Source organism: Poromitra crassiceps, assembly GCF_964638095.1.
Source record: "Poromitra crassiceps genome assembly, chromosome: 6".
In the NCBI taxonomy this organism is placed as follows: Eukaryota; Metazoa; Chordata; class Actinopteri; order Beryciformes; family Melamphaidae; genus Poromitra; species Poromitra crassiceps.
Window position 1 is genome coordinate 26982532 of NC_139627.1, and position 16257 is coordinate 26998788.

A 16257-nucleotide genomic window follows, 5' to 3' on the forward strand; every position below is an offset into this window, starting at 1 on the left:
TTTTTTTTTTACTTTTGATTTCAATTGATATATTTCCCATTCAATATCAGATACTTTTAATGCACTTTAATACATTTACTTCAGTATTTTTTTTTTTTTTTTTTTACCACAGTAGGCTAGGCTACAGGGTATTTCTAAATGTTTTGTGTAGAACTGGGTCATAATTAGCCTATTCAACAAAGCAGTGTAATAAGAAATATTAGTCCTCTCAGATGGGTCTCCTTGAAACAAAATCTTGTCAGTTTGGGGGTGGTGGTGTCATGCATGTTAATTAAGTGGGTGGGGGTCCTTGGTAACCCTGCTCCACTTTGCATTACGATTAATGATTACGATTGAGTAAATGGCGCCATCTATCGTTGGGGAGCGGGAAGTGTTCTGGTTGGTTCAGGCGTTGCTGGGATACACAACAACAGATGTTGACAATGATTCCGTAGTTTGTAGTCTGTGTAAGCTACGGGCTAAATTTCTTTACATTTTTCTCTCTCCCATCTTTAGTTAAGCTTAAGACACATAAGACACAAGTTTACCCACAGCTGTCATGATAAATTGAAGTCGGCTATTTGAAATTTCAGATTGCTTCGGTTAATTTGGGGAAAATATCTGCCACAAATGGCAGAATCGGTGGTGCAGTATGGTCGACGGAGAGGATCCAGTAAAAAAGGTGAGAGCAACAAAATCAACGGGGTTAAGTTAGCTGCTATTAGAAACATTTGTTTCTTGAAATCATGCCACCAATAAACAGGGGGATTTTTTTCATTTTGTAATTTGTATTCACAACACAATAACGACAGTGTTCAATCAATGACAGCAATATGTAGACCGAGGGAGAGAAAAAAATCCACACATGAAGTTTGTTTAATACAGGTATAATCCAGAAGAGTTTGCGTGGGTATATTTTTACCACCAGGAATTTAAATTAGATAGTATTTGAAAATAATATGAGATCAGTTTGTTTAAGGTAGTATAAACTGGAATCTTCTTTAAGAATTTCATTTTATGAATAGGCCTATAATTTGGTTAAAATAATGAACAAATTAATTACATATTTTTTTATTGCTGGAGAAATTAAGCTTGTTGAATATTAATAACAAATAATGTTCTTAAAATTTCCTTACCAAAATATGTTTTTAGATCAACCTGAAAATCTGCCCCAAAACATTGTCACATGTACACACTGAGTAAACACAGTTTATAAAAGGAGCATGTCTTCTATATTAGGAATACATTTACAAATAATGGAATTTATCTGGTAATCTCTATGAAGATTTTAAATGAATGTTATTTGATTTTTCTATAGGGGAAATGCAAGTCAATCACACAGTTCAGAGCAATGTCAGATTGGCTCAAAAGCAAACATTCATCAGTGATTAATGATAAATTTACTTCTACTTGAGTAAATATATTATAAATTAACTGTACTTTACTGTTTTTGTTACCACCTCGGTTATTTTACTTTATTACTTTATTTCACTTGGCAGACGCTTTTATCCAAAGCGACGTACAACAGAGATAAAAACAATACAATCGGTTAATCATATAGTCTATGCATCTCATACAGTATGTCTCTCTCATAAGCATACGCAACAACAGCTCTTTGTATTATGTTATTCAAGTGTTTTTAAGTTTTATTTGGGCATCGTTTCCACCACATTCCACAAAATATGGATGATAATATTCTTAATTCTCCAAAGCATATTTACTAATATTAGAGGTCTTGATGTAGTAGTGTCTGATGCACTCATAAAAATAGCTCGTTGGATGAACGCAATTCAAATTTGGGCAGGATTTCCATCTAATTAATATATGTAGCCCCAACTCAAACTAAGTCCACCCATGTAATATCATTTAATTGTGTTAGTCCAACTCATTTTTATCAGATACAGCTCAAATAAAAATAATTGTGTTCACTAAGTGAAATCGATTTACGTTGGTGCAAAACAAGCTAATATAATTTAATTGAGTTAGTCCAAGCAATTTTGATCAAATACAGCTTTTGCTAACATGAAATAATTACATTAACTAGGTGAAATTAATTTACGTTTATCCAACTCAAACTAATCTACTTAATTGGAAATTAAACCAGATAAAAAATGTTTTTTATTTAATCCCCCCATTAAGACACATGAGACAAAACCTAGTTGAGGTGTTTTTATTGTAAATGCTCAGAGATAATTTCCATAAAGTGCCATCATTTTTTGGTTTCTTTCAAAGATAATTACAAGAAACAGACTGAGCCGTAAACTAAAACTAACACACCCAACAATCATCAAACAGGCAGTGGAAATGGGAAACGTACTCTCTTAAAACACTGTTGGTATTGTTGTATCGCTCAGAGATCATTTATAAAGTGCCAAAATTTTAGTTTTAGTTTTGTTTTAAAGATAATTTCAAGAAACAGACTGAGCTATAAACTAAAACAAACACCCAACAATGAAACAGGCAGTGGAAATTAGAAAGGTGCTCTGTTAAAACACTTGGTTAAGTTGCATTCAACTGAGCAGACCGGACATGAACATCACGGATGTCTCTGGTTCAAAGTTGGAAAGCATGCCTTTACATCTTTAGTCTGAAAGATTTATCTCCAGTACCAAATAATCTTTTGCATATTGAGCCGCATTAAAAATTCAACAAATTCAGCTAACCCATGGATTGTCACCTATTACACACTGGATGGATAGAACCTTTAAAAAACTGACCAAGCTGAGAAACAAAGACACCATGCCGTTCCACCATGCTGCTTAGATCTTACAAACAGCAAGATATGATTTTTTGAAGAATGATTTGATGTTTGAACATTCATAACAAGAAATTAATTCAACGTACTTGAATTCAAATGCCAATAACGATTTAAGAGGTGTTACTCAGAACATGCACACGCGCACACACACACAAATACAGATCCTTTAAAAAAAAATGTAATATCATGGAGATATCATGGCATCGAGGCAGTAATTAAAGCAAAAGGATTCCCGACCAAGTATTGGCATGAACATAACTTTTCAGATCGACATTTCTGTTTTAAAAAATACCGGTTTTTGATTGGTTTTATGTTATATTTAATTTCTTGAAATACTGTTTTGGGGGTTTTTATGAGCTGGAAGCCAGACATATGCAAAGTTAAACAAATAAATATTTGAAGTACTTTACTTTGTGTGTAATGAATCTATAATCTATGAAAGTTTCAATTTTGGAAAGGAATTATGGAAAAAAACTAACTTTTCCATGATATTCACATTTTTTGGAAAGGATCTGTATATGAATTGCATACTTGGATTCAAACAGCAAGGTATTTTTAAGAACAATTTAAGAGAGGTGTTAATTTGAATATAACACCATTGTGAACTTTACTTGACCCAAACGGCAAGATAAAAAAATAATTCCCCCAAAACTGATGTTCTTTGTAGGTTCTTGGTAACCTGGTGTTCACATCCTATGCAAACATCTTGATTTTCAGCTGCTGTATCTTCGAGGACAGCTTGTGCCCATCCAGATTCATTATCACCTTCTGGAAAAACTCGAAGGTGAACTTGAGGTTGTCTGGAAAGTTCAGATCAAGGGCATAAACGAGCCCAAACAGGATGACAAAGGCCGTGATCTTACTGCCTATGTTGTTGAGGACTGTGGCGCGTTCCATCAGAATCCCCACGTCCTCTGGCACACCATCTCTTTGGATCGTGTAGATCCCCATGACTGGGAAGTCCCTCGCTGCATCCTCAGCGGTGAAGGCCTGAACAACAACACGAAAAAAGTTAAAAACACGTACATCCCAGCCGAACCCGGCAGCTGCAGAGCTGGAAGAAGCCACTTGAAAAAGAAACAGCTTGCATACTGCAAGGGCTCCAGTGAGGTTGCTTTTATTGCACCGGTGGTGACGTTTCGAGCAGGGTGACGTCTCTTCTTCAGACAGAAAAGCCATCTTAAATAAATACCCACATGATGTAGTCACATGATGCAGTCACGTGAGTTGACACAGTCATGTGACAGTGGAGTATGAAAAGCAGGAAAAGTACATATATATCCATACAGTACAAGTGAGACCAATATAGATTTAAATGTACAGTATATCTCTTGTTGCTTGAATGACTGATCAATCTTTTTGGTCAGTTTGAATGTATGTCTGTGCACACATTCCTGCATCAAAGAATGTGTGTTTTGTGGAGACATATCCTCTTTCTCCACTAGATTTTGTGCCATGTTTACTAACTAGGCATCTCGCGCGCTCAATTCCTAGGCTCACCCACTGCACGGCCTCGTCTGCCCTGCAGCTTGCATGCACGGCCTCACCCGCAGCTTGGCTGCTGTGTGGCCTCTCTCCCTCAGTCTCTCTCCCCATCTCCCTCTCATCTCATTACTGATGACATCATAGACTGATGTCACAATGCCTCTGACATCACTGCTGACTACACAATTTGACATCACTGATGGCATCATCACTGGGACTTTGTGTGTGAGTGAATTTATGACATCACTGATGATGTCATCAGTGGGACAGAGAAACAGACATGTCATAGATTCACTCACACACAGTCCCAGTGATGTCAAATTGTGACGTCAGCAGTGATGTCAGAGGCATTGTGACATCAGTGATGATGTCATCAGTGATGAGAGGAGAGGGAGAGAGACTGATGGAGAGGAGAGAGATGGGGGAGAGAGAGATATTACGCCTGCGCGCACCAATAGGGCAGGCGAGGCCACACAGCAGCCAAGCTGCAGGCGAGGCCGTGCAGCGGGTGAGCCTAGGAGTTGAGCGCGCGAGATGCCTAGTTAGTAAAAATGGCACAAAATCTAGTGGAGAGAGAGGATGTGTCTCCACGAAACACACATTCCCTGATGCAGGAATGTGTGCACAGACATACATTAAAACTGACCAAAAAGATTGATCAGTCATTCAGTAATTCAAGCAACAAGAGATATATATATATTTAAATAATCTATATTGGTCTCACTTGTACTGTATGGATATATTTATATGTACTTTTCCTGCTTTTCATACTCCACTGTCACATGACTACATCATGTGGGTATTTATTTAAGATGGCTTTTTTGTCTGAAGAAGAGCAGTCACCCTGCCCCAAAGTCACCACCGGTGCAATATGTTTTTTGGACACTACCTCTGCTGATTTCCCGGTGGATGGATAGACAGCTGCTTGCAAACATGGATCGCTGGCTAAAAACGGAGAAAAAACTTCTAGCGGTGCCCGCAGACCCCGAAGGGAGTAACGTTAATGTCACTGTCAGTGATGATTATGACGAAGAATCTGTTATCGATAACGATGTTAATAATAACGTTAATCCTCCTGATGCCAAGTGCCAGTGATGTCAAAGTTGTTGTTGATCCAGAGAACAAGAATGACGTTAACGATCCTGAGACATGCAGCACCCGTGCCATTTTAGCATTTAATCCTGATCGCTTTGTTCACCGTGTTGAACCTTTCCTGATGACTGCTGATAAAAAGTGAGCTTACATTGACAAACCCAGACTATTTTTTATTGTGAAGAACTTACAGATACTGCAGTGACTGTTCAGTGTTGAGAGAGAGAGAGGAGAAGAGAAAAATAAACTCAAGTGACATGAGAGGTTGTGTGTGTGTGTGTGTGTGTGTGTGTGTGTGTGTGTGTGTGTGTGTGTGTGTGTGTGTGTGTGTGTGTGTGTGTGTGTGTGTGAGAGGGAGTGAGTGAGTGAGTGTGAGAGATAAGAGAGAGAGAGAGAGAGAGAGAACAGGCATTGCACTAGTTGTGATAAACTTACCAGATATTCCTTGAATAACGATTCTGGATCTTCGTTGAGGTAGATTATGAGGCTTCTGAGGATGCACTCCCTCCTGGTGTTGATGTTGTCACACTAAAGCAGGGGTGACAAATCAAGGCAGAATTGAGCCAAATGTGGCTGAGACAGTGGTCTTGCATTTTGTCTGTATAGAGGATTGTATCTGTCAAGGTGTCCCTGAGCAGCACACCTACAGTGTAACCCCTCAATGCCCCAACAAGCTGGTAGTTGCCTTGCATGGTTTACTTTACACAGTCGTTGGTGTATGACTGGGTGAATGAAATGCAAGCACACTGTCAAGTGCTTTGGATAAAAGCACTATATAAGTAAGCCATTTATCATTTATGTGTTCAAAAGTGTTTAAATGGGCAGATATGGACAAGAAAACCTTACAATAACCACCCCAATACAATGAAAAGGATGTTCTTTGCATTCCTACTAACCGAATCGTAGGTCTGCAGGAAGGCCTTGAGCTTTCCCCCCTTCACTCCTCCTACGCTCTTGAAGATCGACAGCAGCTTGTCCGAGAAGTGGTCCAGCTGTGACATGAAGGCTGACTGCAGTGGCTTCGTGGTGATCCTCAGGAACTCTGCATCCACCTGAAATATATTAACAAACACAATACAAACATCTGTTACTTATTATAATTACTACCATATAGGGATTAGAGAGCTGCAAACCCGAGGGTACCCTCGCGGGCCCCTCGGGCCTGCCTAAACGGGCCCGGGCCGGGCTCGTTTTTTATTTTATTTTTATTAATAGGTCCGGGCCGGGCCGGGGTCGGGCCGTTTTTCAATAATTAAATAAAATAACGTTGTATTACTCGCTTGATTTTACACAGCAGAGCAGTCACACAAAGAGGAGGAGCGCACACTGCACAGACACTCGCCTAGCCACAGCCACACACACACAGACACACACACCCTCACCGTGACGTTAGTCTGCCACTCCGTCAGCGTAAAAAACAACAACAAAACAAGCCGCGTGTCCGTGTCCGTGTCGTGAGAGAGAAATAAGATCGATGGACATAAAACAAAGTTTGCGAGGGGAGAGTTAAACAGTCCCCACTGCAGTAGGGAAAGCTCATTTCAACCTGTTCAAAATGAACCCATCTACCATACATTGTGAGGACACTAATGTGACGTTATTCAATGCAGCTATAAACGGTAAGTCTGCTGTTTTAATTTCGATATGCTTGAGTGACATAATGTTTCAGTTTGTGGGCATTGTTGCTGTTGGCAATTAAACGATCTAACGTTCTCTTTCTCGAGACAATATGTGTGGATTTTGATAGGCCACGGTAGCATGTGTGAGAGGGGGAGAGAGAGACAGAGAGAAAGCTGCAGTGTTTGTCTTTAGGCAACACAGTCTAGCAACGAGTTCAGCGGCGCGGCAGCATGCACAGAGAGGGAGAGAGAGATGTGTCGTCATATCGTGATATTGATGTCGGGCCTCGCAACGGGCTCGGGCCAATTAATTTCATGACTCATCCGGGCCGGGTCGGGCACGGGCCTGCATGTCACGGGCCGGGGAGGGCTCGGGCCGAAATTTCAGGCCCGCGCAGCTCTCTAATAGGGATGCAGAATTATTGGCAAAATCAAATTGGCAATATCATAAACAATATAAATGGTCAGCACATGCTTACAAACATACACATTTACTTACTTCACTCTGCTGGAACAAGGCGGGCCATCGGTTCTTGAAGTCTGCTATCATGGGCCTCTGCACGATCTCTGCTCATCTGTGGGAGAAGGTCTTCCCCATTTTCTCTTTTATCACCACTTCATTGCCACGCTTTTTGAGTTCTGACAATAAAGCAATTCTCTCATTCTCCAAGCTGTCTGTGGTTTCGCCTTTTGGGTGCATAGGCATGTAGTAAACTTCAGCCTTTCTTGCTTTCTTGATTTTGGCTGCAGCTTTGCCTTTGCCTTCTTGTTTGTGCTTCAAGGAGTTCACAAGGACTTCAGGATCTCCAAGTCGCCCAAGCACTCTTTGATAGTTTTGCACTTTGTTCTTAAGTGACTGTTTCCATCCCTGAAATCCTGTCTCAGTTCCCAGCTGCCCCAAACAAGGATGGGCTGTCGTCAAAGCTGCTGCTACCTCGATACACTGATAGTCTTTTGGATACTTTGTGTATTTCACCATTTCTTGGGCTAGATGATCAAGGATGACTGATTTCAGCTTATAGCCAGGTTTGAAGTATGATCCATTTGTCTCAAACTCTGTATTCTTTAGGTGGAGCTCCATTTCAGCCTCATAGCTGAATTTAGGGATCACAAAAACCTTGGGCCAGGAGTACGATCCTGAGGGAGGAGTTTCTGGGGATGAATGCGGGGCTGGTGTGTACACAGTATCATGGCTGCATGAGGGTAATGATGAATCAGGGGTTTGAGGCTCTGGGCCCATGGAGGTCTCAGCAGGTGGGTCTACTGTGTACACAGTGATGTAGGGTGCATCAGTTGAAAAGTGCTCCACAGGTGGCGCTGACACAGTGATGTACGGCTCCTCAGCTGACGCAGGTGGTGCTGACACGATAGGAGACCATATTACTTTCAGTGTCGCCAAATCTTCAATTTCAGACACATCATTTAGGTTGAAGAACGTGTTAAAGCCAGCATCCAGGTATTGCAATCGGAAGTCCTGTGTCAATTGAAAGAATGTCTTTAATAACAGTATCAGTTCTTCCACTGTTGCTGGAATTCCAGAAACCAGGGGGAGTTTTCTTGAGTCAGACTCGTCACCAAAGATGATCCGCAGAACAGCCATTATTGAACACCTTTCATCTAGAGCAGAAACAAGGAAGAAGGAGAACAAGAAACCAATGCATTAGGGCAGTGATAGCCATCCTGCGGCTCCTTTATGGGTAGTTATAATAATAATAATAATAATAATAATAATAACATTGTCAGCCAAATTAATCAATATTTCATGCTCAAGTCATATAATTTTGTTGTTGTTAAAAAATATATAAAATAAATCATATCAATTATTACGCCCCAACCTCTCAACCGTCTTGAGCAACCAATCCCAATTTATCTCAGGTCTCACGCTCTGTATGCAGGTGCTAGAGACAAGCGCAAACTCTGTCACTCTGGGAAAACTGCTTAGTATGAACCTAAAATGGCTAAAGAATGTAGAAACACAAATTAGGAATATCGAATATTAAAGAGGACTGGGAACTCTAGTTTTTCCTTGTGTGCATGGGTGCGGAAAATGCACCTGTCGAAAGGTCTAGAGCTCAGTGCTGAAACGCTGGTGGATTGTGTCTTGCAAAAATATTTTTTGTCGATTCCGTGACCGTGGAGATCGAAGGTTCGTTTCGCAGTGGATTTGTCATCTATGAAGGTTAATAAACAAATTTAGCTCCCGCGCCTTTCACGAAAATGCGGGCAACTTTTTTGACGGCCCTAAATCTAAAATGGCTACCATCGGCTATGTTGGAAATTAACTTCTCAATGGTTTGGCCTACTGTACAATGCTGCAAAGTGTCTGATTTCTGGGACTTTTTGGGTCAAGGGATTGATCTCATTTGGACAATTTGACCTGATTTGTGGTTCATGACAAACCTTTGCTTTATGGGTCATTCCTGTTATGTCTGTCCTCATGAAATACAGTACTTCTTCATATTTTCTTTCAAATGTGCCAACATTTTATAACACTAGTAAATACAAGACAGTAGATACAAGCCCCTGGGAAGCCGTAAACACGAGCCCTGCTCAGCATTTTCATGCTGGACTGAGGCAAAGCATCACAATGACACAGTATGCGTGGGGGCACGGTGGTGTAGTGGTAGCACTCTCGCCTTGTACTTTCACCTCACAGCAAGAAGGTCCTGGGTTTGAGTCCCACCTGGGAATCAGACACTGGGGGTATCTCTCCCCATGCCTTCGGGGCCCAGTGCCCAGGTGAGCTATCTCGTGAAAAGGGCCTTTCTGTGTGAAGTTTGCATGTTCTCTGTTATGTGGATTTATCCACATAACATTTGGACCCCCACTAAAAACATGCAGAAGATCATCATCTGACCATGCAGTGGCGGTTGGAATAAGTTTGTCCCCGGGCACTTGACTGCAGCTGCCCACCGCCCCTGCCCTAACCATGGAGGACGACGAACGAGGATGGGTCAAACGCGGAAGACAAATTTCACGGTGTCTCTGAAGCATGTGTGTGTGTACTAGCCACCATGCGGGGCCATGTATTGACATTTCTGTTGCTAGTTCTCTGCATGAGCACACATGACACCGGCATGTAGATAGTTCTACTGGCTTTGGATTTTGCTGTTTACAATGGCTTTTGTATGTGTGATTTAGCTTTCTCCAACTATTAAATGTACAGGGGCAATCTGTGTATGGACATGGCTAGCGATAACTGCACCTAAAATGACAATGAGTCTGCCTAAAATGTTGCAACAACAAATACCTGGTAGCTAGTTCCAAACTGCATTCTTTGCACTGCCACATTCATTATCCTAAAAATGAAAATTAAGAGAATTAGCACATATCACATTGACAAAATGGCAATGATACAGATCAGCTTGTGCCAGCATTGAGCAAGTAGCCTATTACTTACTATCACTAGGAGGTTGCCATAAGTAGCGCTTGGTAACGCTGATCATCTGAAAAAGATGAGATAAATATATTAGAGGTGTGAGTAGCAGGCATCAACACCATTTACAATAATATTGACATTGATTTATAAAATGAGCTATTGTGACCTAGGCATTCAGGGATGTATGGCTTTCATAGGTATATTGACAATAAGGGGGTTTCTGAGCAATTTCCAGAACAGAATTAAATTGCTCACCATTTTCAGATAAATACACTTAGGGATGCACAATATTTATTGGACTGATAAATTATCGGCTGATATGGCCATTTTGCGTTAATATATGACATTTTAGCCGATAAATAGCCCCCAATAATATGGCACCAACTTGGCTTTTTTTGCATTGGAAGATGAGCATTGTCGCATGCTCATGGCGTCACAAGCAGCTACGCCTGCCTTATAGGGCGAAACATTAGCACATAATGACAGGCAGGTATTCCCCTTGCTGGCCCAATCTACTGTATAGGGCAGGAGAGAGACTACTACGTGCTGGTTAACTCCATATAAGGGCTATGACAACACAGGTGTCTCCCCACAGCTGCGCATTTCTTCTTTCAAAAATAAATTGACACCACGGTCTCCCCCTCTCTCTCCCCACAAATCCTCGTCCAAGCCCAGGAACGAGTATGAACAGTACTAGTTACTAAGCGGCTGTGTCTGCATGCAGCTCATGTCCGCCTATCGCGAGTATTTATAGGGCTTAACGATGACGATTTCAGTGAGCCAAACAGCGGACAGCCTCCGCGAAAATGTCTCCTGACCTGCCCTAACCACTTTACTCTCGGTCTACCTCCCTGCGCGGAGGTCAGAGGGAAGCTTGTGACCAGCAATAATAAAAAGAGCACAAACTGGAAAAAGGACAAAAGATGCCATATTCAGAGTAACATTTGCCTGCGTGCACCCGCGCCTATTTATTTTACTATTTTCTGCAAGACTGTGTTGGAGAAAACGCCATTTAAGCTTTTGTTGTGGCCAACAACAATTTAACGAACACAAACAGGAAAACCTACAAAATGTCGCTATCATTGGCATGTTAAACAGAAAATAAACTTGCTCTACATTTTAAAGAAAGATTAGCAGATTCACTCCTGCACTCAAATCCTTCACAATTAAAGGACGGGTGAGGCCTATACCCCGCCAAATCCGACTTCACTGAAAACGAACAAAGTAGTTGAATGAATAAAAAGTTATCAGCCTGCACAGGTTTTGGTCAATTTGCAGAATGCATGCACGTTTTTTGACTGACAGCTAGTTACATTCTAGACTAATGTTACCACAAAATGAATGAATAAAATGCCACTTACCAAGGAACAGACGTGCACCAGCCCAAGTAGGAAGAATGAGGAAATGGAAGGAGACTACCATGTGGGTGGGCGGTCCCCCAAGGCAACACATTTATTTTTAATTTCATAAGGGAAACTATCAATGCATTTTAGATTACATCCATGAAATATGCATGCATAACATTGAAACAGATATATTTATGTAAGGTACAGTATATTTAAATGTGCCATACTAAAGATGGGCCTGAAATTATACGTCAGACCGATTAGATATACATGCATAGGTTTTAAACAGATATATTTATATAAGGTACAGTATATTTAAATGTGTCACACCAAAGAGGGGTCTGGAATTTTATGTCACTCCCATTAAATATGCATAGATAACTTTTAAATAGATATATTTATATAAGGCAAACAATATTTAAATGTGTCACGGTTACGAAGGGCCTGAATCTTTTCTTTGAGTGTGAGTTAGTTTGCTGTCTACCCGTTTACTTGCTGCTGTTTCTCAGTGTCCTTGGCAGATGAAGCCAACAGGCTGATCCAGCCACCAGACCTTCGACAAGTCACTGTGTTGCCCAAGGCTGAATGGCTGAGAATTCAAGATAGATTACACCAGGTTAACACACACAAGGAGAGTATCAGAGAGGCCGCACAGCAAAGAGAGGCCATGCATCTGCGATCCAAAGAGGTGGTGAAAACCTGGTCCAATACCATAGCTGTAAGTTGACTCAAGGCTTTTTTTCTAGAATTGCATTTACTTTTTTATGCAAATGTACTTGTAAGGTTGCATGATATACTGCTGTAACGCAAAAGTCTATCACTTTCTTTCTATGCATATCATATTTGTCACAGGGGCAAAGACAAAAGAAGCTAGAGGCAAAGAAGATTCGGGAGCAGATTGAAGAAGAACAAAGGAAATTAACAGATATAGAAGAGGCCAAATATCAGGAACAAAAGAGGAAGGAGGCCATCGCAAAAGCCAGGGCTCAGCAATATTATCAAACTGACCGTGTCAAAGGATTTCATGTTTGTATCACAATAATTATATTGTTACAGTATCATTGTATCACTTGGACATGTTGTTCACTGTAACTTGATGTTTTGAGATAATTATGTGATTTTGCACTTTGCGTGTCCCACAGCGTGCACTCCTGCTGACGGAGGTTTTGAAGGAGAGAGAGGCACAAGTTGAACTGAAGCAAAGAATACAGAGTACCTCCAAAGATATGGACAAAGAGTTCATAAATATGGCAAAGTCCAGAGAGGATGAAGCTTTGAGACAGGAGCAGCACAAAGCCCTTGAGAAAAAGCTTGAGAGGCAGGCTGTCACAGAGGACCTGACAAAGCAGTAAGCCTCACTCAAAAGTCACATAAACAACTGTAAAGACGCTGCGGTGGAATCCATTATGGAAAATATCACTGACATTTTGCTTGACAGTTTCAAATTTTCACCTGAGAATATAAGGCTGCGTAGAAATGTTTGGTTGCATGATTCCCTTCCTTCAGAATAAAAGAAAATGAACTGGCAAAAGAGCGAAAGAAACTAGAGGACAAGAAAGAGGGAGAGGAGATCCAGCACCTTCGACAACTTCATCTGTGGGAGCAAAGAATGGAGAGGGAAAAACAAGTAGAGCAGAAAAGCAACGTCATGCAGGCTCACCTGGTAGGGTCTTTGGGGCAATGGGCATTATTTATCTTGTCATCACATTTGGACACAAAGGTGCACTAATGTATATAATGTATGTCATTACAGGAGCATCTCTCCAACAGAGACGTCATAAGAGCAATAGAGGCACAGAAGCAGGAGGTGGAGGAGGAGCAAAGGCAACTTTTTCTCTCTGCAAAACAAAAAATGATGAAGTTGAGGAAAGACAAAGAGACTGAGCTGTTTAGGTAAGTCCCGGTGAAACAGTAACCAGTGTGACACCTATGAGATCGGGCTTGTCATTGTCAATCATTTTTGCACACTGATCACCTCAAAAAGCACTATAGATCACGGTCATATTGATTATTGACTTCATTCTTCAGAGAGGCCCAGGACCACAGGGACAGGGTCATGGACAAGCTAACAGCCACGCTGCAGGCGCAGGTCATCAACGAGGAGGAGAGAGTGGCCAAGGCGGTGGCAGAGCGAGACGCACGGCTGGCACAGCAGCAGCACGAGGAGGACGAGAACAAGGCTGCCATGTTGAAGTCCATCACTGCACACAGAGAAGCCATGGTAACATGAGCTCACATGCTGCATCCGATCAACACTGCAAAACATAACTATGTCGCATTACACCCTTGTTCCATTTTATACTTCATTGCAAAGTATAGTACCATACTTGGGCCATGTTACTTTATGTACATGGCCCATCATGGACCATGCACATAAAGGGGTAGTGTACATCTTCAAAAAGTGGCTCTCATGGCAAATCCTTATTGTTTTCAGTTATGCTGAAAATCAAGTTTATCGTAACTCCTTAAACGTTGACTTTTTGAGGATGTACACTACCAGTCAAAAGTTTGGCAAACCTGTACGATTTTCAGTATCGGAAAACCGTTTTGATCTAAATTAAATGTGTTTTTTAGACAAAATACTTAAATCAATGCCTATGTATGAATTTCTTTCCAAACCCTTTGCCTTTCCTTCAAGGCAAAGGGTGAATATAAGAGTTTTAATTTAACGGCATTATTCCATTTCTGGAAATGTGGAAAATAGTAAAAAATAAAGAAAGCTGTATTGACAGCAGCAGCTATCAATGTGTGAATAAGTCACCTGTAAGAGCAGCTGTTACTTTCATCAGAGACATGAGAAGCAGAGCACAGCAGCAGATATCAATATGTGAATAGACCTGTAACAGCAGATGTGTTTCATCAGAGGCATGAGAAGGAGCAGCAGAGGACAGCAGCAGCTATCAATATGTGAATAGACCTGTAACAGCAGATGTGTTTCATCAGAGACATGAGAAGCAGAGCACAGCAGCAGATATCAATATGTGAATAGACCTGTAACAGCAGATGTGTTTCATCAGAGACATGAGAAGGAGCAGAGGACAGCAGCAGCTATCAATATGTGAATAGACCTGTAACAGCAGATGTGTTTCATCAGAGGCATGAGAAGGAGCAGAGGGACATGGTGGCATGTCAGAACGCCCAGGACACACTTCAGGCCAAGAAAGAGGCTGACAGAATCTTTCTGGAGAAACAACAGCTGAAAGCCCAACAAATGAAAGAGGATGGAAGAATTTTACAAGATCTTAATGCCAAGCAAATGGTAATGTCAAACCTTGCTACACTATGTGACTATTTCCACTATGCATTTACTGAAAACATAAAAATGGTTTCGGAAGTAAATCAATGATATGCCTTGTTGTCTGAAAGAAAAGCAAGGTTGTTTGCCAATTATCTTCCATCTTTCATATGTAGGCTGAGAAATGTGCCAGGCATCAGCAGCTGAGAAGAGAGCAACATGACTTGGAGGCAAAGAACGAAGAACTTATTGAGGAAGAGGAGAAACAATTCCAGCAGTATACGAAGCACATAATCCATGCAGCAGTAGAGGCTGAGCGAAACGTCCTTCCGCTTCGCAAAGCGGCCAGGGAAGGGATGGGAGGAGGGCTCGGTCCCATTTATGGTGCAGTGAGGCCTAGCTACCTTGTTCAGGATGTTACCGGTGCTCAGATGCCCAAATATGTCTCTGGTACAACCCAGAACATTAAAGAGCTCCATGAGGCCGTAGATATTCATGACGCCAGGAGGCGACTTGGATTCACATGGTAACAGGACACTGTATGCTATGAAGTCTGTTGATGACACTTTATATGATTTTATATACACTTTATATATGCTTTATATAACTTGTTCAATTCTGTTTATTAATTGTGGTTAGCTAGACCAGGGGTTTTCAACTGGTGGTCTCACGGCCCCCTAGTGGTCCGTGAAGGCATCGATGGTGGTCCCTGACAATACATTCAATAATGTAGTTTCCATGTAATCTTGACGCCTTTCCTCACACCAGTGATCCTCGGGTTGCTTCTTAGTCCGAATGGTCGTGCGTCACAATCAGTTGAAAACCATGGCCTGAGCTAGACCTAACTTCTCTGTGAAGTCCTCTGAGACACGCTTGTGAATTAGGGCTATACAAATAAACTTGACTTCACTTGACACACCAGAATAATGTGAAAATCAAGAAAAATAAATAAACTCATGATCATCATGATTTGTCTATTTCAACTGTATACAGCATCATTTTGATTTAATCAGACTGCATAGCTGCCTGTGTCCATAAATTAATTGCATTTATAACAAAAACATGTCACCCTCTTCCAACTTTGCCTCAAGAGACAGGAGGTACTGTAGGCGTACATTTTAAACTGGGTTCCCACACCATCTTAAAGTCCCTGGAAACCAAAATCCACAAAAACGTTCTAACTATGTTATTTAGGGTCTTATGTTAGTAATTATGTGTCCCAGAAATTATTATACATTACTTTCAACCCAAAGCCTTAAAATCAACACTTTTCTACAAGATTCTACAAGGTACTTCCTCATTGAAGACAGCAGTGCGCGAGGTGCTAAAATGCAGGAGCTTATGACGTCATAAGCTCTATATAA

The 16257-nt window shown here is 41.2% G+C and overlaps 2 protein-coding genes across 2 annotated transcripts; one reads left to right on the forward strand and one right to left on the reverse strand.

Moving 5' to 3' along the window:
- Nucleotides 1–3430: 3430 nt before the first annotated feature.
- Nucleotides 3431–7483, reverse strand: LOC310777821 (uncharacterized protein; the record flags this gene model as incomplete). Its single annotated transcript, XM_083638174.1, has 4 exons — nt 3431–3727; nt 5750–5842; nt 6211–6366; nt 7433–7483. 4 exons carry the CDS (start codon nt 7481–7483, stop codon nt 3431–3433), a joined length of 597 nt encoding a protein of 198 aa, XP_083494300.1.
- Nucleotides 7484–11662: 4179 nt separating this feature from the next.
- Nucleotides 11663–15423, forward strand: cfap210 (cilia and flagella associated protein 210; the record flags this gene model as incomplete). Its single annotated transcript, XM_083638175.1, has 9 exons — nt 11663–11738; nt 12168–12376; nt 12511–12684; nt 12801–13006; nt 13165–13321; nt 13412–13551; nt 13687–13879; nt 14753–14917; nt 15070–15423. The coding sequence occupies 9 exons, from the start codon at nt 11663–11665 to the stop codon at nt 15421–15423; spliced, it is 1674 nt and encodes a 557-aa protein (XP_083494301.1).
- Between the last annotated feature and the right edge of the window lie 834 nt (nt 15424–16257).